We start from the raw sequence: 26,907 nt of genomic DNA on the forward strand, positions 1-26,907 counted from the left end.
TGGTGGCCGCCACAACCCAGACACCAAGAGAAGAGAGTTGCCTTGTAAGAAGTCCTTTGCTGTTGGTCATTGTGCCATTGTTGGTCATTGTGCCTTTGAAGCTTGTCCACTTCGTGGTTGCTGTTGATGTCTTCTGTAAGTTCAGCATCCTTGTGGTGGATGGCCTGCTCGTGCTGAGTGCTTTTGGCAGGCTGCATGGCTTTCACGGCCCCACCGATGGCTTCATCTGCCATGATCTCCTTCAATGCTTCCTGGAGCAAGAGAGTCTCTTTGGCAAAGAGTTTCTGCTGCAGTTCTCTGCTCTGAAGTCCACAGACGAGTCGGTCTCGAAGCCTTTCTTCTAAATTGGTGAATTGGCACAGACGTGAAGCTTGTCTCAATGCCATGATGAATTCTGTGGCTGTTTCACCCGGCTGCTGAACTCTCTGTTCGCATGTATGCCTCCAAGCTATTACCGAAAGCTTGGGCTGGAAATGGTTGCCAAGCCATTTCTTCAAGTCCGCGAACATTACGCACTCCAGCTGTGCCCGTGTGACCAAATTCTCAACGATATTGAATGTTGCAGGCCTGCAGACGCACAGGAGCGTTGTGGCCTTCAGACCCTCTTTGGCGACTTGGTTGGCGTGGAGGTAGTTTTCAACCCTTGAGATGTACGATGACCATCTCTCTGGGTGAGTGACATCAAATTCTTCCAGCTTTCCAACCTTCGCCATCTCGGGAAGTCTTCATGGCTGGGGCTCATCTTCTTCCTTGTCCTGCTCCTTCATAGGCCCAGGGACTGGTCTGCAGGGCTGGTGGTCGCTAGCATGGCTGTGCTAGGCCGACCGAGGAAGGGAACACGTTCCCTGCCAAGCGCCTTGGCTGGCCTCACCCCCTAGTGACTTTCAGCTCTTTGGAAGGAGCAGGATCCCACCTTCATCACCCGTGTTGTGTACTGGGTTCTTTGCAGCAAGCGAGAGAGTTCAGGCAGGAACATGCTTTATTGAATACAGGAACTGAACTGTTAACCAAGGCTTCTATGCAGCTATTTATACTTTGGCCACTAGGTGGTGGCCAATAGGTTTAAAGGAACCTATTCCCGCCCTAGAGCCAAGCAATGGTGGTCCTGGAGATGGCCTGTCTGAGGAGCCAGCAACCGTTACCCAACTCCCTGCTTAAGCAATGTCACAGCATTCAAAACCCATGTGGTACAGTTCAAGTAAAACTAGGCCCAATACATTACAGAACCTGAGTACAATATTGAGGGAGTATAAGCAACTATAAACCTAAGGTGCTAGGAGCACAAGTAGTGTTCTCATCAGTACTCCCAATGAAAGGCCAACACCCATTGAGGGAAAAAAGAATTCTAAAAATAAACCACTGGCTAAAGGGTTGGTGTCGCCAAGAATACTTTGTTTTTCTGGACCATGGACTGCGTTTCCTATGTGGACTCTTGGCAAGGGATGGGCTGCATCTTATGAAAATAGGGAAAATGTACTCAGAAAAAGACTGGCCCAATTCATCAAAATGACTTTAAACTAAAATTGAGGGGGAAGGGTGACCAATCCTTAGAATATCTAGAACAAAAGACCAATCATAAATCCCAAGCAAACAAATCAAACAATGAGGTAGGGAGTGATGAGAAAAAAAAGAAAAACTCAAACAATTAGGAGATGCAGGAAATATACCCATGGAGAGGCATAAAAGTCCTAAATGCTTATATATAAATGCTCAAAACTTGGGGAACAAACAGGGTGAACTAGAAGCAATAGTACATGAGGGCAGGTATGACATAGTTGGCATTACAGAAACCTGGTGGAATGAAACCCACAACTGTAATTGACTGGTGGATGAATACAAATTGTTCAAAAGAAATAGATCTACAAAAAGAGGAGGGGGAGTTGCACTATATGTAAGAGAATACTACATATCTACAGAAATGCACGTGATCAAAGATAAAATCCTACCAGAATGTAAATGGGTCAATATAAAAGGGGGAAAAGGGACATTGCCATAGGTGTATATTACAGGCCACCCAACCAATCAGAAGAAATAGATGAATTCTTTGCCAACCAGTTAACAAATGTATATAGGAAACATACCACAGTAGTAATGGGAGACTTCAACTATCCAGATATCAACTGGGAGACAAACTGCAGTGAGTGGGAGATTAATCAGATTCTTAACCAACCTAGCCAACAACTTTATCATCCAGAAGGTAGAGGAGGGAACTAGAAGTAAAGCTATACTGGACCTAATTCTTAATAATAGAGAAGAAGTGATACAGGGAGTTGAAGTTGCTCAAAGCTGGGTGAAAGTGACAATGTCATACTAGAATTCAATATAATGCAAATACAAGCAACAGAAAATAATTCAACCAGTGTCTTAAACTTCAAAAGAGCTGATTTTAAATTCAGAGAGAACCTAGGAAAGATTCCATGGATGAAAAGCCTAAAGGGAAAACAACTCAAGAAGCATGGGAATCTCTGGAAAATGTGATCATAAAAGCCCAGTCCAGCACAATATCACTGAAAAACAAATTCAGGGAGAAACCAGCATGGCTGCACAAAGATCTCTATGACAAACTGAAAAACAAAAAAGACAAAAACAACTACAAAAAATGGAAAGAGGCACACGTAACTAAGGCTGATTATTAGCAGACAGCCAGAACATGCAAAGTTGAAGTCAGGAAAGCAAAGGCTCATAATGAACAAAGACTTGCAACAGAAGAGTTCTGATTTGCCGCTGCAACTGCTGCGGACATTTGGAAGACAAACTCCATCTTCCACATCCAATTTCACATCGCTGGGGGACCCTAGAAAAGGTCAAAAATTGCCCTGTAGGCACAATCAGCAAGGAGGAGATTCCTGCTGGATCACAGGAGGATGGTAGCCCTACTGTTTGATCCGGCGCAGCCCTCCAAACTGGCGGATGAAAGACTGGCCATAGAAATATGGCTCATGACTAGGCTGCAGACAGCCGAAGTCAAACTTACCACCAGGCACCTATAAAGCAGCACGGATGAGACTGGGTGAGATCTGAACCTCTCTTCAATCCTAACTATTTTTTCCACCTGTATAAGCTACCCAATGTATTTTTCCCCTTGTAGAGAGGGAAGGGAAACTCAATCCCACCCACTAAAAACAGCGGCGACTATCCAGGGGAGTTTAAAACAAAATAATAACCTGATTTTAACTGGATTTTTATTTGTCTAAAACTTGAGGAATAAAAGATTTTCTATCCTTATTGAAGCTTTGGATTTTTATTTACAAAAAAGAAGTAAAATTGGAAAAAAGGGCTATAAAAATCTTGGTTTTTTTAAAAAAAATCCTAAATGTATGGGCGACATCTTTGGCTAAACCTGATACTGCAATCTGTTATTGCCTAGAAGAGACTTGGCTTGAATCCCAGACTATAGGTAAGACTTGTAATCTTGGCAATCAGCTGTGAGAAGCCCAGCTGTGTTCTATACTCAATGATAAAATTATTTTCACTCTCTGATTGTAAAGCTTTTAATTCACACCATTAAGAGAACATGGATGAAGATCAGGAACAGATTTTATTTATGCTGAAAGCAATTCATGAAATTGTTCTTAAAGCTACTGATGAAATAAGAGGCTATAGAGAAAAATAAGATGTCAGCCTAGAGATACGAACCCAAACTTTGATTACAACCAAAGAATTAACTACACAGAATATATAGAAGTGGAGCAATCAAATGCTTTGATAGAAGATCCAGCTGATCAACAAATACAGTTAATGGAAAACTCAGTAAAGGGATTGACAACTTTGAAAATGGAAAAGACTTTCTATATAAACCATTAGAAACCTGAGGATCAAGAAGAAGAACAGACCAAAGGGAAGATAAACATTTCAGGACAACCTCGCCGAGAGAGAAAAATAGAGAGATGATTGGTTAGCCCCTTCAAAAAAATGGTGATTGGATGGCCTTTCTTATTTCAAACAATATATACAATAATAGAGGGAGATCTATACGACGATTTAAAAGCATAGACATGGAAGGCGAACTGGCAAAGAAAGAAACCTAGACTAAGGCTGAAGAAAATTGGGGCTTTGATTTATTAGTAAGGATTAAAATAGAATATACTTGATTTAATAAAATACGTACTTTGAATACTAGATTTTGTTATGAATTGAGATAGAGAAAACTGGTTATTTTAAAATTCAGAACAATAAATATTAAAAGTTAAATCTGAATATTTATTTGTTTATAAAGATTGAATGTAAAGCTAATTAAGATACATATAAGCTAAAGATATATTGATAAACATAATAAACATGTTTTCATTATTATTATTATTATTATTATTATTATTATTATTATTATTATTATTATTATTATTATTATTATTATTATTATTATTTTAATTTCTATACCGCCCTTCTCCCGAAGGACTCAGGGCGGTGAACAGGGCAATACATAAAAACAAGATACAAAAATTAAAAATTATTAATAAGTAATTAAACAGTGCCCATAATAAATTAATACAGATTAACAGTTAAAATCCATTTATAAAATCCAACCCCATCCCATCAGGCCAGGCCAGCTTGTTCAAAGAGATGGGTTTTAAGATCGCGCCGGAAGGAGCGGAGATCGGGCGCCATCCGGAGCTCGACCGGAAGATGGTTCCAAAGATCCGGTGCACCCACAGAGAATGCCCTCCCCCTGGGGGCCACCAGTCGGCATTCTTTGACTGGTGGCACCCTGAGGAGGCCCTCTCTGTCGGAGCATACTGGGCGGAGGGAGGTTGACGCCGGCCGCAGGTGCTCCCCAAGGTATTCCGGACCCATGCCATGTAGGGCTTTGTAGGTCATTACTAACACCTTGAATCTCACCCGGAAGACAACTGGTAGCCAATGCAGCTCGTGGAGCAGAGGTGTGACATGGGAGTGTCGGGAAACTCCCAACACAACTCTCGCAGCTGCATTCTGTACCAGTTGGAGCCTCCGAGTGGTCTTCAAGGGTAGCCCCATGTAGAGAGCGTTGCAGTAGTCAAGACGAGAGGTCACGAGCACATGAGTGACTGTATGTAGAGCATCCCGGTCTAGATAGGGCCGCAACTGGCGCACCAGGCGAACCTGGGCAAAGGCCCCCCTAGTCACAGCTACTATATGGTCTTCTAGGGAAAGCTGTGAATCTAGGAGGACTCCCAAGTTGCGAGCCCTATCTACGGGGGGTAATAACTCACCCCCCATAAAGAGGGGTGGAATATCCTGAATGTCCCGAGATGCCGGTACGCACAGCCACTCAGTCTTGTCAGGGTTGAGTCGAAGCCTGTTCCTCCCCATCCAGACCCGAACCGCTTCCAGGCAACGGGACATCACGTCGAGGGCATCACTGGGGTGGTTTGGGGTCGAAATGAAAAGCTGGGTATCATCAGCATACTGATGATACCCAACTCCAAAACCACGAATGATCTCACCCAGCGGTTTCATGTAGATGTTGAACAGGAGAGGCGAGAGGACCGACCCCTGAGGGACTCCACAAACGAGAGGCCTCGCGGTCGACCTCTGCCCCCTGCCAACACCGACTGCGAGCATCCCAGGAGATAGGAGGAGAACCACTGAAGGACCGTGCCTCCCACTCCCAATCCCCTGAGGCGCCGCAGCAGGATACCATGGTTGATGGTATCGAAAGCCGCTGAGAGGTCTAATAGGACTAGGACAGAGGAATATCCCCTGTCCCGAGCCCTCCAGAGATCATTCACCAGCGCGACCAATGCCGTCTCCGTGCTGTACCCGGGCCTGAAGCCCGATTGGTACGGGTCCAGATAATCCGCTTCATCCAGAACTAGAGGGAGCTGATGCGCCACCACACTCTCAACAACCTTTGCAAGAAAGCAAAGGTTGGAGACCGGACGAAAGTTATTCAACACAGCTGGGTCCAAGGCAGGCTTCTTGAGGAGAGGTCTCACCACCGCCTATTTAGCTGATATAATAAAAATTGCATTAGCTTAAATATGAGATAAATAGATATTAAGAGAAAAATAGAGGAAGTATTTGATGTTGAAACGAGAAAATTTGGTTACTAAATTTAAGATGTTTGGAAATTAATAGAAAATAAGAATGTTATACTGTATTATCAATTAGTTGATGTAAGATGGTAAGAAATAGAATGTATCCAAATAGATAAGATGTGTATTCTGAATATTAGAGTTTGTGATGAATTGTGATAATGGGAACTTTGGTTACTTAAAACTTGGAAATTATAAATATTAAATGTTAAAGTTAAACATTAACCGGAAATTAAAAATTGGGGAAAACTAATTAGGACATTGATTGTCTATAAAGACTGAATGTTAAAATAATAAGGATATGTATAAGCCAAAATTATTGATAAATGTAAGAATGTCATTTTTATTTAATTGATTTAATAAGAATTGTATTAGTTTAGAAGGAGACATTGAATACTGAGGGGAAAAGAGAGGAAAAATTTGATGTAGTAGTTTGAGACTTGTACTGAAGATACCTGTATGTTATTGTATTATCGATTGGCCCAGCCACCACATTGCTTTTTGAATACTTAAATGTACACCTAGAAAATCAATAAAACATTTATAAAAAAAGACTTGCAACAGATATCAAGGACAATAAAAAATTTCCTTTCAGCATATTGATAACAAGAAAAAAGTAGGTCCACTAAAGAAAGAAGATGTCAAGGAAGTGACAGGCAGTAGAGAGAAAGCAGAGCTGCTTAACTCATTCTTTGCACCAGTCTTCACACAAAAAGAAATTATAGCAAAAAAAAACTACTGCAAAAGACAAACTACAAACAAAAATTAAAATAAGGTAAGAGAACACCTATCTGACCTTGATGAATATACTGTAAATCACCGAGTCCCAACAGATTACAGTATATCCCAGAGTTCTGAAGGAGCTAGCAAATGTTATCTCAGAACCATTGTACCACATCTTTCAAAACTCCTGGAGCACCAGGGAAATACCTGAGGATTGGAAAAGGACTGATGTGATTCCCATCTTCAAGAAAGGGGGGAAAAACAGACCCAGGAAACTAGAGACCAATCAGTCTAACATCAATACCTGGGAAGATACTGGAAAAGGAGAAGCAAACAAAGCACGGATTTGTTAAAAACAGATCATGCCTTGGATTATAAATCTGTTATCATGATGGGGGACTGGAATGGAGTTTTGGTCCCATCTGAAGACAAGAAGGGATCCTCCAAAAACTTTTTTAATTCGAAATTGCCCAAAGCTTTTTTTGATTTGAAGGAGGATCTGGAATTAAGAGATGTATGGCGAGAAAGGAATATGAGAGACAGAGATTTTACCTTTTTTTCGGATAGACATAACTCTTTCTCTAGGATTGACTTTATTTTGATTACTACTGATCTTTTTTCTTCGGTTAAGAATGTTAAGATTTTCCCTAGGACAATGTCTGATCATAGTCCTGTTTGGTTGGAGTTTTTTGCTGAAGATGGTAGTAGAAGATCCTGGAGGCTGAATGAGACTTTATTTACAAATGACTTGTTCTTGCAGAAATGTAGAGAACACATGAAAGAATTTTTTGTTACAAATATGCATAAAGGTACATCGATGGAAATGGTTTGGGATGCTAGTAAAGCTTATATGAGAGGGGTTTTGATTTATATGAATAACGCCTACAGGCGTAAGCAAATGCAAAAACGTTTAGATCTTGAGGAAGAGATTAAATCTAAGGAGAAAAAGCTTATTTTGAATCCATTGGATAATAATTTAAGGATTTCAATACATTTACTGAAAGAACAATTTAACATGCTACTGGCTGATCAAGTAGCAACTAATTTGCGTTATGCTAAACATAATACTTTTTGTAACGCTAATAAGCCTGGTAGATGGTTGGCTTACCAATTAAGGAAGAAACAGAAATCACATACTATAGATAAAATAGAATATAAAGAAAAAGAAGTCTACCAACAAAATTTGATTAAGAGGAGTTTTTTAGATTTTTATTCGAAATTATATTCTAAAGAAAATATACAAGCTTTAAATATAGACAAGTATTTACAGGGAGCTCATTTTCCGAGACTCTCAAAAGAACAACAACTTGAGATGAATTGCCCAATTACATCAGAAGAAATTTCTTTAGCTATTAAACAGTTGAAATTGGGCAAGGCTCCGGGAACAGATGGATTAACAGCAATTTACTATAAAATGTTGTTGGTCGAAATGATTGAACCCTTAAAGATTTTGTTTAATGAAATTCAGACTGGAGGTGCAGTTCCTCCATCATGGAGGACAGCTTTTGCATCATTGATTCCAAAGGAGGATCAAGACCTTACTCAACCTAAAAATTATAGACCTATATCGCTTTTGAATACAGATTATAAGATCTTTGCTAAAGTATTGGCTAATAGATTAATGCAAGTTTTGAAACAAATGATTTATAGTGATCAATCGGGATTTATATCTGGGAGGTATATGAAATATAATGTAAGACAAATTGTAAACTTGCTTGAATATTTGGATAAGAACAACCAAGTCTCCGCAGCATTGATATTTTTGGATGCAGAGAAAGCCTTTGACCAATTGAATTGGCAATTTTTATTGAGAGTTGTTGAGGAGATGAATTTTGGAGAAGGTTTTTTACATACTATTAAAGCTATATGGTGGTTCAGTGGGTTAGGACGCTGAGCTTGTCGATCAGAAGGTCGGCAGTTTGGCGGGTCGAATCCCGAGTGCCGTGTAGCAGAGTGAGCGCCTGTTACTTGTCCCAGCTTCTGCCAACCTAGCAGTTCGAAAGCACGTAAAAAATGCAAGTAGAAAAATAGGGACCACTACGGTGGGAAGGTAACAGCGTTCCGTGCGCCTTTGGCCACATGACCATGGAGACGTCCTCGGACAAGCGTTGGCTCTTCAGCTTTGAAACGGAGATGAGCACCGGCCCCTAGAGTCGGAAACGACTAGCACGCATGTGTGGGGGAACCTTTACCTTTACTTTACTATTACAGCTTCAAATGTAAAATTGTATAAGAATAATTATGAAACACTATGGTTGAAGGTACAAAGGGATTTAAATAATTGGAAAAAATTACAATTATCTTTATTGGGAAGAATTGCAGTTGTTAAAATGAATGTTCTGCCAAAGTTTCTCTTTTTGTTTCAAATGATACCTATATTGAAAAAGGATGCCAACCTTGATCAATGGCAGAAGGGTATTAATAAATTTATTTGGGCGGGGAAAAAACCAAGAGTTAAATTTAAGATTTTACAAGATGCTAGGGAAAGAGGGGGACTTAAGGCGCCGAATTTGAAATTGTATTATGATGCGGTTGCCTTGATGTGGGTTAGCGATTGGCTTAATTTAACTAATAAGAGAATACTTCATCTTGAGGGTTGGGATTTGGTATATGGATGGCATGCATATTTGCTTTATGATAAGAAGGTGGATAGGGCTTTTAAATCCCATATTCTTAGAAGTGCTTTATTGCGTGTCTGGAAAAAGTATTATTATAAGTTAAATTATAAAATACCAATTTGGGGAATTCCTGGACACGCGATAGAGGGCGTATCTATGGGAGTGAGTTTGGATATGGTTTCTTATAAGGAATTACTTAGATTGGAAGGGAATGATTGGCAACTTAAATCATTAGATGAGTTAAGACAAGAAAACATAAGTTACTCTTGGTTTCAATATACCCAATTGAAAGCTAGGTGGAAGTTAGATCAAAAGGTTGGCATCACAATTATAGATCAAAATTTAGTAAAACAAATTAGAGACTTAAATTGTGCACATATAAAGAGGATATATAGTGCTTTAATTGAATTGGATTCAGAAACGGAATTAGTTAAAGATTGTATGATAAAGTGGGCACAAAATATTCAGGAACCAATTTCGCTGGACACTTGGGAGATAATTTGGGTCAGAAATGTTAAATTTACTCAGGCTCAAAACTTAAGAGAAAATTTTTATAAAATGTTTTATAGATGGCATCTGGATCCCAAGAAGTTGTCTAACATGTATCCTAACTTACAGTCTAAATGTTGGAGATGTGGTAGTTTAGAAGCCACCTATTTTCATATGTGGTGGACTTGTAGAAATATAAAAGCTTTTTGGATTAAAATTTGGTGGAACATTCAAAAGATTTTTAAGAGAAAGATAAAGTTTTCTCCGCAATTGTTTTTATTGGGTATTGTTGTATATTGTGATGTTAAAGAAACCAATTTGATGTTGAATATGATAACAGCAGCACGGTTACTGGTGGGACAATATTGGAAGAAGGATAGTTTGCCTACTATAGAAGAATGGGTGTTTAAAGTTTCGAATCTTGCAGAAATGTCTAAGATTTCTGCTTACTTGAAAGATCATTCACAGGAAAGATATATTTCAGTTTGGAGGAGATGGATAGATTATATTCAGAATAAATATGGGACTAAAAAGTTCCATTTAGCTTATGAGTAGATTTTAGAGGGATATTGTTATTGATCTTAGTGTTGGTACTTTGTATGTATTTATGTTAAAGGGGAGTTAAAGCACATTATGAATTTGGTTAATTGTATATTATGTATAATTTTTATTTAGAATATGATTATTATAAGGAGCCTTGGTGGAGCAGTGGGCTAATGCCTCCTTAAGTAACACCAGCTGCCTGCAATTAGTGCAGGTTCGCATCCCACCAGGCTCAAGGTTGACTCAGCCTTCCATCCTTCCGAGGTAGGTAAAATGAGGACCCAGATTGTTGGGGGCAATTAAGCTGACTTTGTAATAATGCCGCTTGGGGTGTGTGTGAAAGCCCTAATAAGCAGGCATATACATAGAATGAAGGCTACTGCTAAGCTTGTAAGCCGCCCTGAGTCTTCGGAGAAGGGCGGGATATAAATGGAATTAAAATAAATAAATAAATAAATAAAAATAACTATAATCCTGTATTTAGCTCTGGGAAGTGGGGGGGGGGGAAAGTGGGCGGGTTTGGGGTGGGGGGGATTTGGGGATATATTGTAAAATCTTGTTTTTGTAAAACTCTTTAATAAAAAAACAGATCATGCCAAACCAATCTTATTTCATTCTTTGATAAAGTGACTAAATTAGTAGACCAGCGAAATGTTGAGGACATAGTATATTTAGACTTCAGCAAGGCATTTGACAAAGTAGACCACAACCTACCTCTTCGTAAACTAAAAAAAGGTGGGATAGACAACCTCATTACCAGATGGATTTGTAGCTGGCTGACCATACTCAGCAAGTAGTCCTCAATGTTACTAAATCCACTTGGAGAGAAGTAAGCAGTGGGGTAACACAAGGCTCCGTCTTAGGCCCAGTATTCTTTAATATTTTCATAAATGACTTAGATGAGGGAATAGAAAGAGAACTCATGAAATTTGCAGATGACACTAAACTGGCAGGAATAGCGAACAACCCAGAAGACAAACTCAGGATCCAAAAAGATCTTGACAAACTTGAATAATGGGCCCTATCCAAGAAAATGAGTTTTAATGTGGAGAAAAGCAAAGTTTTACATTTGGGCAGGAAAAATCAAAGGTTTAAGTACAGATTAGGCGAGATCTGGCTCAAAAAGAGTAACTGTGAGAGGGACCCTGGAGTCCTAGTGGATGATCCCTTGTCTATGAACCAGCAGTGTGCAGCAGCAGCCAAAAAAGCTAATACAATCCTGGGTTGTATAAACAGGGGCATAGAATCAAGATCATGCGAAGTATTAGTACTGCTTTATAAAACCCTAGTAAGACCACACCTGGAATACTGCAACCAATTTTGGTCATCATACTACAACAAAGATGTTGAGACTTTGGAAAAAGTTCAGAGAAGAGGAACTAAAATGATGTCAAACTATCCTCCAAAGCACCAGAGGGCAGGACAAGAAAGAGCAGTTGGAAATTGATCAAAGTGAGAAGCAACCTGGAATTAAGGAGAAACTTCCTAACAGTGAGGACAATTAACCAGTGGAACAGCTTGCCTTCAGAAATCATGGGTGCTCCATCACTGGAGGTTTTTAAGAAGAGACTACACAATCACTTGTCTGAATTGGTATAGGTTCTCCTGCTTGAGTGGGGCCCTGGACTAGGAGAATTCCAAGGTCCCTTCCAAATTCTATTCTATTCTATTCTATTCTATTCTATTCTATTCTATTCTATTCTATTCTATTCTATTCTATTCTATTCTATTCTATTCTATTCTATTCTATTCTATTCTATTCTATTCTATTCTATTCTATTCTATTCTATTCTATTCTATTCTATTCTATTCTATTCTATTCTATTCTAGACATACCTAGTCATTTGTCATAGAGTTTAGCCTTCAGACCCCTATCATTTTTGTTGCTCTTCTTTGTACTCTTTCTAGGATATCAACATCTTTTTTGTATCATGATGACCAGAATTGGATGCATTATTCTAAGTATTGCCTCACTAGTGCAACGTAGAGTGGTACTATCATGTCTCGTGATCTTGATACTATCCCTCTATTATACATCAATTAATTAAAATGCGGTCCTGAGAATCAGAATCAGAATACTATTTTTCTAGTTATATTAAATGCTGGAATACCCTTTAGAAGCATTTCATATACGTGTCCCCACTATCACATATCAGGGTATAATTATCCCATCACCTTGTTTAAAGTAGTTGTATGCGAAGGAAACAAAACATTACAATTGCACCTTCCAGTAAGTCATATTTAAAGTTACCATACTTCTGAATATGTAGACTCCATGTATCTGGTGTGACAAGTCTAAGCCACCTAGGCTAAAGAGGAGATCTGGGGAAAAGATGAGAATCCTTCCTAAGCAACACATTGTAGTTCCCAATGAGCTGCCTAGTTGATAAGGAATCGCACAGCCAGAATTTTTCAAACTCCAAGACTCCCACCCAGTTGTATTTCTTATGATTGCCCAGAGTCTTTTGAAGTAGATGGTCATAATAAATTTAATAAAATGGGTAATCTACCAATTTTCTTTTAAAATTACAGTTGTTTGTATGTAAAACTTGTGAAGTCTTTTCCTCCAGCAATGCTTGAAAGGAGATTGTGGATGCTGAAATAACAATATAGAACAACTCAGAGTATTGAATATTGTTAATTTTTGTTGACTTAAGCCTGCCAACAGTGGCTTTGAGAATCTCCTTCAATTCTCACTCCCCTTATTCAGATTATTTGGACCCTGCCCAAAGACATGAACTTAAAACCATTCTTCAGTATTATCATAAGATTAAATCATTAAGGTAGTCCTCAACTTACAACCATTCATTTAGTGACCATTTGAAGTTACAATAGCACTGAAAAAGTGACTTACGACTGTTTTCACACATACAACTGTTGCAGCAGCCTCATGTTCATGTGATCAAAAGTTGGATGGTTACTATTTATAATGGCTGAAGCGTTCCAGAGGCATATGATCACCTTTTACGACTTTCTGACAAGCAAAGTCAATGGGAAACCCAGATTCACTTAACAACCCTGTTAGTAACTTACCAACTGCAGTTATTCACTTAACAACTGTGGCAAAAAAGATCATAAAGTGAGGCAAAATTCACTTAACAACCATCTCATTCAGCAACAGAAATTTTGGGCTCAATTGTAAATGTAAGTTGATGACTACCTGTATTACATACACTAACATGGCTCTCTAAAACAGATATTAACAGACAGCAACATAAGTGGCCACTTCAATATCAGAAAATAGTTCCCTGATAATTTTTCTGTGGTTTGGATAACAATATTATTTAACTGTAAAAGTAAGAATAATTCTTTCTTCTGTATTCTCTCTTGCTACCTAGTATTGGGGTGTTTTTTGCCTATGCGGCTAACCAGCATCTCACAAGCCAAGTCCAAGGAGCCAGGGGACTCATAAGCAATAATTTCAGAGACCTTCAGATGTTCCTGAATGGAACTCCTGGGGTAATGTACCTTTTTCCTTTGGGTGGCTTCATGTCGTGTTAGGAAAGTAGGCATGCCATGATTCTGTGGCTGGATTTAATTTTACACTTACCTGGTAGTACAAGATATTAGAAATATTATTAAAAGCATGCCATTTAAACCTGAGCTCCTATTTAACAATTAATTATATTGATTGTAGTGTGCACCACTAATTGCAATATTGCACAGCATTTTATTTTTAACAATCTTCCAGTAAGTGTGGGAATCTTGCCATAATAAAAATGGTCATTTAAACTTTTGAGTGGGATGTGGCTAGCAGTAGAAGATCTGTCTGATCATCCATTACCCTCAGATGCCTTTAGAAAAAGTAGAGTCTAATCACAAACTTATACTCAAGTTTACCAGTAGTTAATATTAAGAGTTTATATAATCATCATGATTAGGAGAAAAATTCCCAATCAGGCCATGAAGTAGACTGAATATTGAAGTGTCATCTATCTCATTAAGCTAGAATTCCAGAGCTTTTGTGATGCTGCAAGTGAATATTACTGCCTTGGTATACATGGGTATGTGATCAGTCCTATGTTTGTTGCTTTCTTTGTAGCAAATTGACTATTTGGTGAATCAGTATAACACTACCAAGAAGAAAGTGCTTTCTGATCTTAATAGTAAGTATATTTTTAAGAGACTTGGATCTGAAGGAGCTTGTTCTCATAGTTTTTGCTCTTCAATTTGCTAAGGATTACAATACTCTTGTTATGTACGAAGCATGTTATCTAAACACTAAATGCTAAATAACAGAAATATCAAAGTATTAAATAACTCATCTTGGTGTAACACAATGACTTATGTTCTAAAGGAACTTTGGCAGGACAATTATGAGGCTATGATTAGTGGTAATTAGTAAAGGAAATTATTTTCAAAGTGGTTTCTGTAAAGGATTTTTTTTCAGCCAAGGAGAAGCATCACTGTGCTCTCACAAAGAATGTCCATCCAGGAATATTTTTTCCTATTAAATTTATTTATTTAGTGTGTGGCATATCATACATGGACTAGCAATATATTTTAATATTTCACCTAGATTAGTAAAACACAATTAAACAGCAGTCTCCAACCTTTCTGTCTTGGCAGTGTGGGGGGTGGGGGTGGGAGAAGAGATGGTTCTGTATGAGAGGCAGGAGCGTGTGAGAGCACAGCTCCTTTTGTGCACAAATGGAGCTTGGAGCATGAGCGCCCACCACTCACACAAGTGGAGCTACATGCTTGAGAGAGAACCCGCCACTTGCACAATTGGAGCTCTGTGCAACCACACGCTCATCCGATGCTCCTGCAGCCCAGTTCCAAATGGGCTGTGGCCTGGTTTTGGGTGGGGTTTCATGACCCCTGCAATAAAATATAAAATATAAATGTAAAAAAAACAATGTCTAGGCCATCTGACTATTGAAGTGTAGCATCGTTTACATTAAAAAAAAATGAGATACTGAACCTCCCCTACTGCCAGTCATGATGTGATCTACAGTTTGATGTGAGACTCCACAGTCACACTGAGGGGAGGATATTATGTCCCATTTACATAGAGAGTCCCAGCAGATGCCATGTGAAATGTGAATCTGATTTAAGATTGTCCATTGCTGACATGGTCGTTCAAAGCCTGGTGACCTTTATTGTCATTTTTTGTGTGTACATACTGGCACACATTTTAAATGAAATTCTGATGCCTGCTCTCAAAAGAAAAACTTTTTCTTTTGAGAGCAGGCATCAGAAGGTGTGTGTGTGTGTGTGTTTTCTCCTACATTTAGAAGTAGACAAATGAATAGAATAGAATAGAATTGGAAAGGAACTTGGAAGTCTTTTAGTCCAGCCCCCCACTCAAGCAGGAGAACCTATACCATTTCAGACAAGTGACTGTCTAGTTTCTTCTTAAAAACCTCCATTGATGGAGCACCCATGGTTTCTGAAGGCAAGCTGTACCACTGGTTAATTGTCCTCACTGTTAGGAAGTTTCTTCTTAATTCCAGGTTGCTTCTCTCTTTGGTCAGTTTCCAACCATTGTTTCTTGTCCTGCCCTCTGGTGCTTTGGAGAATAATTTCACTCCCTCTTCTTTGTGGCAGCCCCTCAAATACTGGAATACTGTTATCATGGCACCCCTATTTCTTCCTTTCTTTAGACTAACAAAATCCAAGTCCTGCAGCACATTCTTCGTATGTTTAGTCTCTAGGCCTTTGATCATTTTAGTTCTCTGAACTTTCTCCAAAGTCTCAACATCTTTTTTGCAGTATGGCAACTAAAATTGGTTGCAGTATTCTAGGTGTGGTCTTACTAGGGCTTTATAAAGCAGTACTAATACTTCACATGATCTTGGTGGAAAGGAGTCAGGGGGGAGGAGTAGGTGACAGGCACTGCAAACACTTTTTGCACCTAGGAGCTTCCTTTGACTCTCCTCTCCCTCAAAGGCAAAGAGAAAGTGGCAGAAAGGAGACAGATCTTTGCAAGGTAGTGAGTCCAATGCGACAGGAAGGCAGGGGGAAGCATGAGGTATCTTAGTAGGTCAGGGAGGGCTTGGGGCCTTGTTCAATCACTAGCCCCCCCATGGCCTTTCCCACCCTGAATACCTCATGAGATACTTCATATGCACTTAACGAACCATGCATTCGATTAGTGAATGCGTGGGCGAAAGCAGGGAGTGATCCTGTTCAAGGTACTCCTATGAATCCTTGAGTTGAGAATGGAATGGGCAGTCCTCAAGTTACAAATGTAGTGGAGCCTGCACATTCCATTTGTAACTCAAGGACTACCTGTAATTGCCTGGATGCCTTGCCACAAATGCTTAGTATTTGTTGGGTCCTGAAAAAAGTTCAGAACTTTCTGAAAATGAGCTTGCTTTGGTGTTTTCTGGCACTTTTCAAATTGGCTCTGTTCTAAGTACCAGCATATCACTGGATTTAAAAACCACATTCCATACTTTCAACATCTTGCTAACCTCATGTGTCATCCATGGTTTTTCATTAGGCTGCACAGCAATGTTTTTAAGGACAGACATCCTCAATGTACTTCTGAATATATGCAAACGCAGAGGTGGCATACACCTCTACATTAATATGTTGGTTATCTGTTTCAGCTTCTTTAAAGATGCCCCAATCTGTTCACTCAAAGCAATCTTGTAATGTTTCTACAGCTTCCTCCGCCTAAACCCTCACCTGCTTCATGGCTGGTTTCTCTCTAAGTAATAGAGGCTTATATGCTGGGATAAGCAGCACAGAGAGATGGTTAAAAGAGCCAAGATGAGGGCAGGGAATAGCTTTAAATGCATTCTTGTTGTTATAATAGGAAAGATCCAGTGTATTCCCACCTCTGATTGCAAAATTGCTTTCAAATCAATCTGATTAAAATCCCCACTACAATAAAGGCACGTTCTAAGCAAATAGTTTGTAAGTTATTGATGGTACGATAGAGAACATTCAGGGCCTCATTTCTATTTGCATAAGGAGGAATATACACAGCTATAATACTGTAATAACCAGGGCTTTTTTGTCATAGAACACTCAGAACAGAGTTTCAGCATCTTTTTTGGATGGAACCTTGTAGGGTAGGCAAGGCAGGTTGTGTGACATGTGTGAGTTCCGGCACCTTTTTCTTTTACAAAAAAAGCACTGGTAATAACAGTAACTTTTCTAGGCAAATATAAGGGCCTACATTGATAATCAAAAGCTCTGTATCAGAGGAGCACTGATTTGAGAGCACTTTAGCATTATTACACCATTTGGCATTTATATAAAAACAGACACCCCCTCTTCGGGATTTGCCACTAAGAGAAAAACTCCAGTCCAGTCAAAATGTTGAAAATCCCACCAAGCTAACAGAACTATCCGGGATAGAGTGCTTTAACCAGGTTTCTGTTGCAATAATGACAAAGCAATCTCTCACCTCCCTGTTTGTTATTAAATCTGACTTCATATAATCCATTTTAGGCTCTAATAAGTGAACATTAGCAAGCAAAATAGATGGAAGTGACACTCTAAATCAGGCATGTCAAACTGCTGGCCCGCCGGCTGGATGCGTCACACCAAAACCACACCCACCCCATTGCCGGCAATGGGGTAAAGTCATGATACATCACAAGTTTAGCATGCCTGCTCTAAATGGTTTAGCCTTTAACCTAGTTGTTAGCTCTCCAACTCTGCGTCCTACGTTTGGCCTTCAGTGACCCATTTGGCTTTCCATTGGGAATCAATGTTAATGTTGTTGGGCAGATGTTGTGCAAGTGCCAGTGAGGGTTTCCTGGATTTAAGTCTTCCATAAATGAGGAAGGTCAGCATGCACTGCTAGAACTGAGTTGTTCATAATTTTTCTGTATTCTTTCACAGGTGCACCTTGCCTTTGTAAAGCTGGTGCTATATGGTTCAGAATAGAATAGAATAGAGCTGGAAGGGACCTTGGAGATCTTCTAGTCCAACCTCGTCCTTGAGCAGGAAAACTTATACCATTTCAGACAAGTGACTCTCTAGTCTCCAGTGTTGGAGTGCCCACAACTTCTGAAGGCAAGCTGTTCCACAGGTTAATTGTCCTCACTGTTAGGAAGTTTGACGCCCTCTTCTTTGTGGCAGTCCCTCAAATACTGGAATACTGCTATCACGGCACTCCTATTTCTTCCTTTCTTTAGACTAGCCAAATCCAAGTCCTACAGCTGTTCTTTATATGTTTTAGTCTCCAGGCCTTTGATCATTTTAGTTGCTCTTCTCTGAACTTTTTTTCCCCAAAGTCTCAACATCTTCTTTGTAGTATGGTGACTAAAATTGGTTGCAGTATTCCAGGTGTGGTCTTACTAGGGTTTTATAAAGCGGTACTAATACTTCACATGATCTTGATTCTATGCACCTGTTTATACAACCCAGGATTGTATTAGCTTTTTTGGCTGCTGCTGCACACTGCTGGCTCATAGTCAAGTGATCATCCACTAGGACTCCAAGTTTATTTTATTTATTTTATTTTAATTCCATTTATATCCCGCCCTTCTCCGAAGACTCAGGGCGGCTTACAAGCTCAGCAGTAGCCTCTCACAGTTCCCTCTCACAGTTACTGTTTTTGAGCCATATCTCACCTAATCTGTACTTAAACCTTTGGTTTTTCCTGCCTAAATGTAAAACTTTGTTTTTCTCCACATTGAAACTCATTTTCTTGGATAGGGCCCATTATTCAAGTTTGTCAAGATTTTTTTGGATCCTAAGCTTGTCTTCTTGGGTTTTGGCTATTCCTGCCAGTTTGGTATCTGCAAATTTGATGAGTTCCCCTTCTATTCCTTCATCTAAGTCATTAATGAAGATATTGAAGAGTACTGGGCTTAAGATGGAGCCTTATGATACCCCGCTCTTTATTTCTCTCCATGTGGATGTAGTGCCATTGAGGACTACTTGCTGAATACAGTTTGTCAGCCAGCTACACATCCATCTGGTGGTGATGTTGTCTATCCCACCTTTTTCGAGCTTACTAAGCATCAGGTTGTGGTCTAGTTTGTCAAATGCCTTACTGAAGTCTAAATATACTATGTCCACAGTGTTTCGCTGATCTACTAATTTAGTCACTTTATCAAACAATGAAATAAGATTGGTTTGGCCTGATCTGTTTTTGAGAAACCCTTGCTGGCTACTGATTATAACTTTATTTGCTTCTAGTTGTGTGTAGACCTGTTTTTTTGCTTCTTGTGTTGTTTTCCCCTTTAGGATTTTTGTCCATGGAATCTTTCCTAGGTTTTCTCTGAGTTTGTTAAAATCAGCTCTTTTGAAGTTTAAGACTCTGGTTGGACAATTTTCTATTGTTTGCATTATATTGAATTTCAGCATTATGTGGTCACTTTCACCCAAGGTTCTGGCAATTTCAATTCTCTCTGTCACTTCTTCTTGATTAGTAAGGAATAGGTCCAGTATAGCTTTACTTCTAGTTCCTCCTCTACCTTTTGGATCATAAAGTTGTTGGCTAGGTTGGTTAAGAATCTGTTTGATCTCCCACTCGCTGCAGTTTGTCTCCCAGTTGATATCTGGATAGTTGAAGTCTCCCATTACTACTGTGGTATGCTTCCTATATACGTTTGTTAACTGGTTGGCAAAGAATTCATCTATTTCTTCTGATTGGTTGAGTGGTCTGTAATAAACACCTATGGCAATGTCACTTTTTTCCCATTTTTTATTGACCCATATACATTGTGGTGGGATTTTATCTTTGATCACGTGCATTTCTGTAGATATGTAGTGTTCTCTTACATATCATGCAACTCCCCCTCCTCTTTTTGTAGATCTATTTCTTTTGAACAATTTGTATCCATCAGTCCATTCCAGTCATGGGTTTCATCCCACCAGGTTTCTCTAATGCCAACTATGTCATACCTGCCAACATATGCTAGCTGTTGTTAAGGTGGAAGCACATAGTTTTGCTAGTGCTAGGAGTGAACCTCCAGTCAGTGAAGAATTTTCCGAAGATATTAAGATCTTTGGACAGGAGTCTGTCAGCCACTTCAATGTGTGTGTGTCTATGTGTATGTGTGTGTTTGTACTGCTATGGCCAAATCATCTGTGTATCCAAATTTGCATCTCCTTGTTGCTGGCGTATCTGACATGTTGTCAGAGCCCACTTCAAAACCTCATCCCAAGAAAGCAGGACTCTTGGAACAGTTTCATTCCAAAAGGAACTTTTATTAGGAGAAGCTGAAAGCAGGTATGATAGGCAGGATCTGAGGGTTTCCCGCTTAGATCAATAGGTTAAAAGAGTCCCAAGTAAACCCCACCCCAATAGTTCATCCAGTCAGTTTGAATGGGCCAATCCTTTCTGCTGAGGGAAAGGAGCTGATAACAGGGTCCATTCCCATGGTTGTGAAGATGTTGTTGGGTCTTCACACCTTCCCTTCTGCAGCAAGAGATAAGCCAGATGTCCGGAGGCACATTCCTTTCTCACCCCAAGGTAACATCAAGAGAGAGAGTTCAAAGAGCAAGTGGGTAGAAATAGTGGAAAGGATACATTGTAGCAGAGCAGAGAAACATACCACAGAGCCTTCACTCCCCCCCCCCAGAACCCTCAGAAAGAAATGAAGAAGAAATGAAGAAGAAATGAAATAGCTCCTCCCCCCAGGGAAAATATGGGTTCTGACACATGTATAAGTTGAATAGTGTGAGTGCCTTGTGGGAGGCTGTTCTTTAATCTTCTTACCTTACTTATGCTGTCTCCCATTATTATCTGAAAGGACTTATCATTCAGCATGTTGTTAGTCAATAGAGATTTTTGCAGAAGATAATATAGATGTTAAATAGAAGCAGAAAACTGACAGAAGTTGCAACTCTGCTGGGTTAAATAGAATTTAATGGGAATTGATACTGAAGGGCTCTGCTTGGGAAGTATGGTTGAGATGTTACCTTCTGACCAGAAAGTTCTCAGCATTGCATAGAAGCAGTATTCATAAAATACAATAACACAATATGCACAAGTGTTGCATTTAGTACCAGAATGAACTTTTTCTGTATGCTTTCAATTTAGTACTGACTTCTGGCAACTGCTTAGACTAGAATCTGAAGTTTTGTTGGCTAGGTTTTGGAAGAGGTTTGCCACTGCCTTCTTCCTATGGCTGAGAGAGAGAGTGACTGGCCAAGGTCAACCAGCTAATTTTGTGCCTAAACAAGACTAGAACTCTGGCTGCTTGGTTTCTAGATGGATGCCTTAATCATTATACCGAACTGGCTATCAGATTAAACACATGTAATGAGAAGGTCCAAAATTTGGAGGACACCAAAGAAAAATTATCCATTGTTGCAGGTTCAAAAAAATAATCCTAAATAACTAGTGTTGTTAAGAGTTAAAATTCCTGGACAAAGTGCCTATATTGATTTAACACTATTTAAAATCAGTGATCAGAATTTGTGTGTGCTTTAATCAAATTAGAATTTAATCTTGGTTATAGTTCAGCTTCTGCCAACCTAGCAGTTCGAAAGCACGTAAAAATGCAAGTAGAAAAATAGGGACCACTACGGTGGGAAGGAAACAGTGTTCCATGCGCCTTTGGCGTCTAGTCATGCCGGCCACATGACCACGGAGACGTCCTCCTCGGACAAGCGCTGGCTCTTCGGCTTTGAAACAGTGATGAGCACCGGCCCCTAGAGTTGGAAACAACTAGCACGCATGTGCAGAGGAACCTTTACCTTTACTTTATAGTTCAAGAAAAATAATGGTGTGGGTAAGGATTGATAATTTACATGCTGTTTGAGTTGTACCTAACGTGGGGCATTTAAATGCAAAATTGTACACTCGGTTAATTGGTAATTGATGTTCTTCCCATCATTTCTTTCTCCAACAGATGTTGGGACATTGCTTGGCAGTCGAATCTGGGAACAGCTGGGAAAGGAGGTATACCCTGCTCTTGATGCTGCCCTTACCATGGCAGGAGGTAAAAGAATCACTGCATTTATAAATGTCAAATTATGGGGCTACAGTTGGCTGCAAACTTTAGATCCATACAATCATCAGACTGCTGAAATGCCTCCTACGGTGTATTCCTGATTGTATACAGTGTATTCCAAATGCAATCAATCACAGAACTTTTGCAAAAGCTCTGAAGTGATGCAGAGACCCTCTGTCCTTCTCCATATGATGTTGCCAACCCCCTTTAAAAGCTAGGAGCTTTGAAATAATGTCAAAATATTTAGATTGATTGGGGACTGAACATTCACAGTGCCATTAACAACTACACACCCACAAATTGCATAGAATTTGCTAGACAAATTTCCCCCTGTCATGTATCCACCATGATTTTTTCTAGAGACAGTCCACAGCTGCATGCAAAAATTTAGGCAACTCTGATCCAATTGTGTATTTCCATCAATGCCTAAATGAACAAAAAAAGCTCTGCATGGGAAGGTGTCCATATTTTTTGTCTCTCTTTGCTTATTTTGAATTGAGACAGCTGCATATAATCAGTAAGCATGCATTCATATTTTCGGAAAGATGTGCTTAGCCTTGCCCTATGCAGAGGTGGTGTCATCTTTTGTGTGCTTATGAATTCATTGAAACCTAAGAGTTTAGTCAGATGTGTCTAAACTTCTGCATCCAACTGATGTGGATGTGACTCTCATAGAAAAAAGTAGTAGAATGGAAGGTAGATGGCAGGGAGAACTGCAGGCAAGGATTAAGCATTCCACTTCTATCTGCTGGTCTCCCCGCAGTTTAACCCATCACCTCACTGCTTTGCAGCTGTTGGGAGATTTAACTCCCTTGGCTTGGACTGCTTGATTGTGTGCTTTCAGCTCTAGTTCCCATTAAGATGAACCATACTAAGTGCCAAACATCATAGTTGGTAGAGCGTAGCTAGAAGGGCTACTCTTCTTAATGGTAGAAATGCTATGTTGGCCATCAAACTGTTTGCATTTTTCAATCTTTATCCTGCATTCTTTCTTTTATTTTTCGGTCTTGAAGTCAAGGTGGAAAGGGCCATTAAAGGTAAAATGATCTCAAATGCATTTTGTGAAGTGCCTCCTATAGTTTCTACTCTCCATGCAGTTTGTCTTGTCATATTTCTCTTTTTTTCAGCAATTCATTGCTTTGCTCCTTGGGTCAGATCACAACACATTGCTTGCCCATTAGTTCTGGCTGCTTTTTGTAACTTATTTATTCCTGCAAACCTTCTTAAATCCTACAGTGCTGCTCAGGAGCAAAAGGCTATGGATTGAAGCTTATATTGCTTGTTTGTTGTAAACAGCAACATGTTCCCAGCTCCTCCAGCTAGCAGATATGCAGAAGTGATGGAAAATGTGCATTAGTAGCAATTAGTAGGGTTTGTTAGTGAAAGGGAATGTAGGACAAATATTTTTAATTTGATTACTACTTATTTCATTTATTTTTGATCAAATGTAGGATGCATTGCATTTCAAATATGAGTCTTAACAGGGTACTTTGGAATGTATGGGAACACAGACATCTGCATCTATCAAAGTGTTACCTTTTCCTGGGATTACATGGCTGTCCTCAGCATTGTCCTCTAAAAAGATGCAGCTGCTGTAAAGAGTTGTAGGTAGATGCTATGTTTGCAATCCGATACACCCCAAATAATTCTTTTAGAATAAAATCTGAAGCATTGCACTGTTTTAGTTGATTTATCACTTCAAACCTAATAGTAGTTAATACTAAAGGTAGACAAAATAGTTTGAAATAGAAATATTCCAACCACAAAGGGAGCTGTTCCAACTGCAGCACAGCTGTTACAAGTGTTCCAGTCTCAGATCAAGGAGATGTGACATATCAGAAATTGTCTGATCTCAAAATTTATTTATTTATTTATTTTATTTTAATTCCATTTATATCCCGCCCTTCTCCGAAGACTCAGGGCGGCTTACAAGCTTAGCAGTAGCCTTCATTCTATGTATATGCCTGCTTGTTAGGGCTTTCACCCCCCCCAAGCGGCATTATTACAAAGTCAGCTTAATTGCCCCCAACAATCTGGGTCCTCATTTTACCTACCTCAGAAGGATGGAAGGCTGAGTCAACCTTGAGCCTGGTTGGATGCGAACCTGCACTAATTGCAGGCAGCTGGTGTTACTTAAGGAGGCATTAGCCCACTGCTCCACCAAGGCTCTTGGACAATCCAGTTGCAAAGTGGCAGTCCATTTCAAGACTGGCCATTCCAGGATGGTGGGTCCAAATAAAGCAAGGACCTTTTATTAATATGAACTTTGTTCACTTAGTATATCAATATGTCCAGAGAAATCAGGAAAGTATCTATGTGCCCTTACAACAAAGTTATTCTAAATGCTTTAGCAAAGCAAACTAAACTTTGATGGTATCAAACCTCTTCAAGTACTAGTTTATGGTTATTTCTTACCCTTTCAGAGATGATGTTTAACTTTGAACAAGAAAAATGCACAGTTTAGACATTTTGAATAAAACAAATATGTGTTTGTGTAGCTTAGTAAAACTAAACCACAGCATGCAGACTGTAATGAAACTGATCTTTTTACCAATGTAGCTATTAGAGAGACTAAAGAGGCACTGGAGAATGTGAGTGGGTGTCTGGAAATGTTACAGGAGGGCACTGAGAAGCTGCACACCAGCCTGATGGATGTAACAGAAGACTTGATAGATACTCTTAATGATTCAGCTTGCATGGCTACCCAGGTTGCTTCAACTTGCAACCTTATCAAAAATTCTTTGAATCAGCTGATCATTAATGCTAATTACAGCAAGGTAAGCTATACTCTCCATGCTTCTCTAAAAAGTTTGGCCTCTTCTTCAGAAGAAAGATAGGGCTTGCTTGACTGAATGATGAGGAGATAAAAAACTCATACACTGGACAAAGAGTGTGGATTTTCTTGCTGTGCCAAATGTTTATGAGATATCTTAAATCAAGTGAACTGCCTTCATTCCTGTACTCCTTAGCTTCCCTTCACATTGCAGAAAAATATGGACTTTTAGAGCATCTTGCCATGTAGAGTTGGTCTGTACTTGCAAGGAAAGGTTTACTTTCAGGAAAATCTGTTTGTCCTTAAAAAAACATTTTATTTGAAGCTAGTCAAATAAATTCCTTTTAGGATTAATGAATAAACAGTAAGAAAAAAGCCATGCAAGATCATTTCAATATGTAATTTCTGCAGCAAGATTATTATATGGAGAGAGATTGAGAGATTCAATACTACCCATTATGGAGGAATGTTTGGTGAAGTTGACAGATTTTGCTCAGATAGATAAATTGACTTCTTCAATTAGAAAAATATTATCTACATTTATTGGTGGTAAGGAGTCTCTTACAGAGTTGTATAAAAATGAAAAAATGAACTTGTGATGTATGTTTTTCGTTAGGTAGGATAGATTATAGAAATAAGAGTACTTTAGAGATTAAACATATTTTTTCTTTAAAATCTTTCTTTTTTTCTTTATCATTAACATGCCATTAGCATGCTAACTTGCAAATTTTCTGTATTTGTTAAATCTTACAGTAAAATTGTTCACTCAGCAGTCTATTTGACAGTGTAAAGATGGAACAGCACACAGTCTCAATTGAATTGTATGATATGTGTATTTTTAAGAGAAATGAACAAATATATGTTCCAAAGTTGGTACAGCAATATTGTTTCTGTAACAATAGCTTAAGTTGGAAATCTGTTTGCAACCACTGTGCAAATATTTAAGTGTATTTTGTGTGTTTAGTGCATTCATAAAGAAGACAGATAAAATATTATACAGATAGAGTTAGGAAATCTGGGATCCTTAGTGTTCTATGGGCTTGGTGGCTTCTTGCAGATGTTTCATTACCAAAGTAGGTAACATCATCAGTGCTAGAAGTTAGGAAACCCTACTGGCCTATCTGAACTGTAACTTTTGGTGACAAATTGGATATAATCACTGTTTCAGGTGGCCTTCACCTCACTTTATGTACTTCAAGTGAAGGAGAAAAAATACATGGATGGAGGAGAACCATGGATGGGGTATTAAAGTGATCTTGGAAGTTATAATGAAGTCGAATCTAAGTTCTGAGATTTTGATAAAAATGTAGAAGCTGCAGTAGTACATATGCTTTTCTTGTGTTATATTTCCCATTCTGTTGGGAAAAGGAGATGAGATGGAATGGAATGGAATGGAATGGAATGGAATGGAATGGAATAGAATAGAATAGAATAGAATAGAATAGAATAGAATAGAATAGAATAGAATAGAATAGAATAGAATAGAATAGAATAGAATAGAATAGAATAGAATAGAATAGAATAGAATAGAATAGAATAGCCTATACCATTTCAGACAAGTGACTGTCTATTCTCTTCTTAAAAACCTCCAGTGATGGAGCACCCATGATTTCTGAGGGCAAGCTGTTCCATTGCTTAATTGTCCTCACTCTTAGGAACTTTCTCCTTAATTCCAGGTTGCCTCTCTCTTTGGTCAGTTTCCAACCATTGTTTCTTGTCCTGCCTTCTGGTACTTTGGAGAATAGTTTGACTCCCTCTTCTTTGTGGCAGCCACTCAAATACTGGAATACTGCTATCATGTCACCCCTGTTTCTTCTTTTCCATTTATCTAAAATAAGACTATTTTTCTTTAATCTCTCTCTTTCCAAATGATT

At 39.1% G+C, this 26,907-nt stretch overlaps 1 protein-coding gene across 1 annotated transcript in view; it reads left to right on the top strand.

Annotated features, from left to right (window-relative positions):
- The window catches only part of PROM1 (prominin 1), a gene marked incomplete at its 5' end in the record, with an annotated part of 304,125 nt that overhangs the window by 144,980 nt on the left and 132,238 nt on the right, over positions 1-26,907 (top strand). The window contains 4 exons of the mRNA XM_081332891.1: positions 13,726-13,846; positions 14,430-14,493; positions 22,159-22,248; positions 24,820-25,037. Coding sequence (XP_081189017.1) covers positions 13,726-13,846; positions 14,430-14,493; positions 22,159-22,248; positions 24,820-25,037 — 493 coding nt within the window. The remainder of the gene's footprint in view (positions 1-13,725; positions 13,847-14,429; positions 14,494-22,158; positions 22,249-24,819; positions 25,038-26,907) is intronic.

Source organism: Vipera berus (assembly GCF_964194415.1).
Source record: "Vipera berus genome assembly, chromosome: 7".
NCBI lineage: Eukaryota > Metazoa > Chordata > Lepidosauria > Squamata > Viperidae > Vipera > Vipera berus.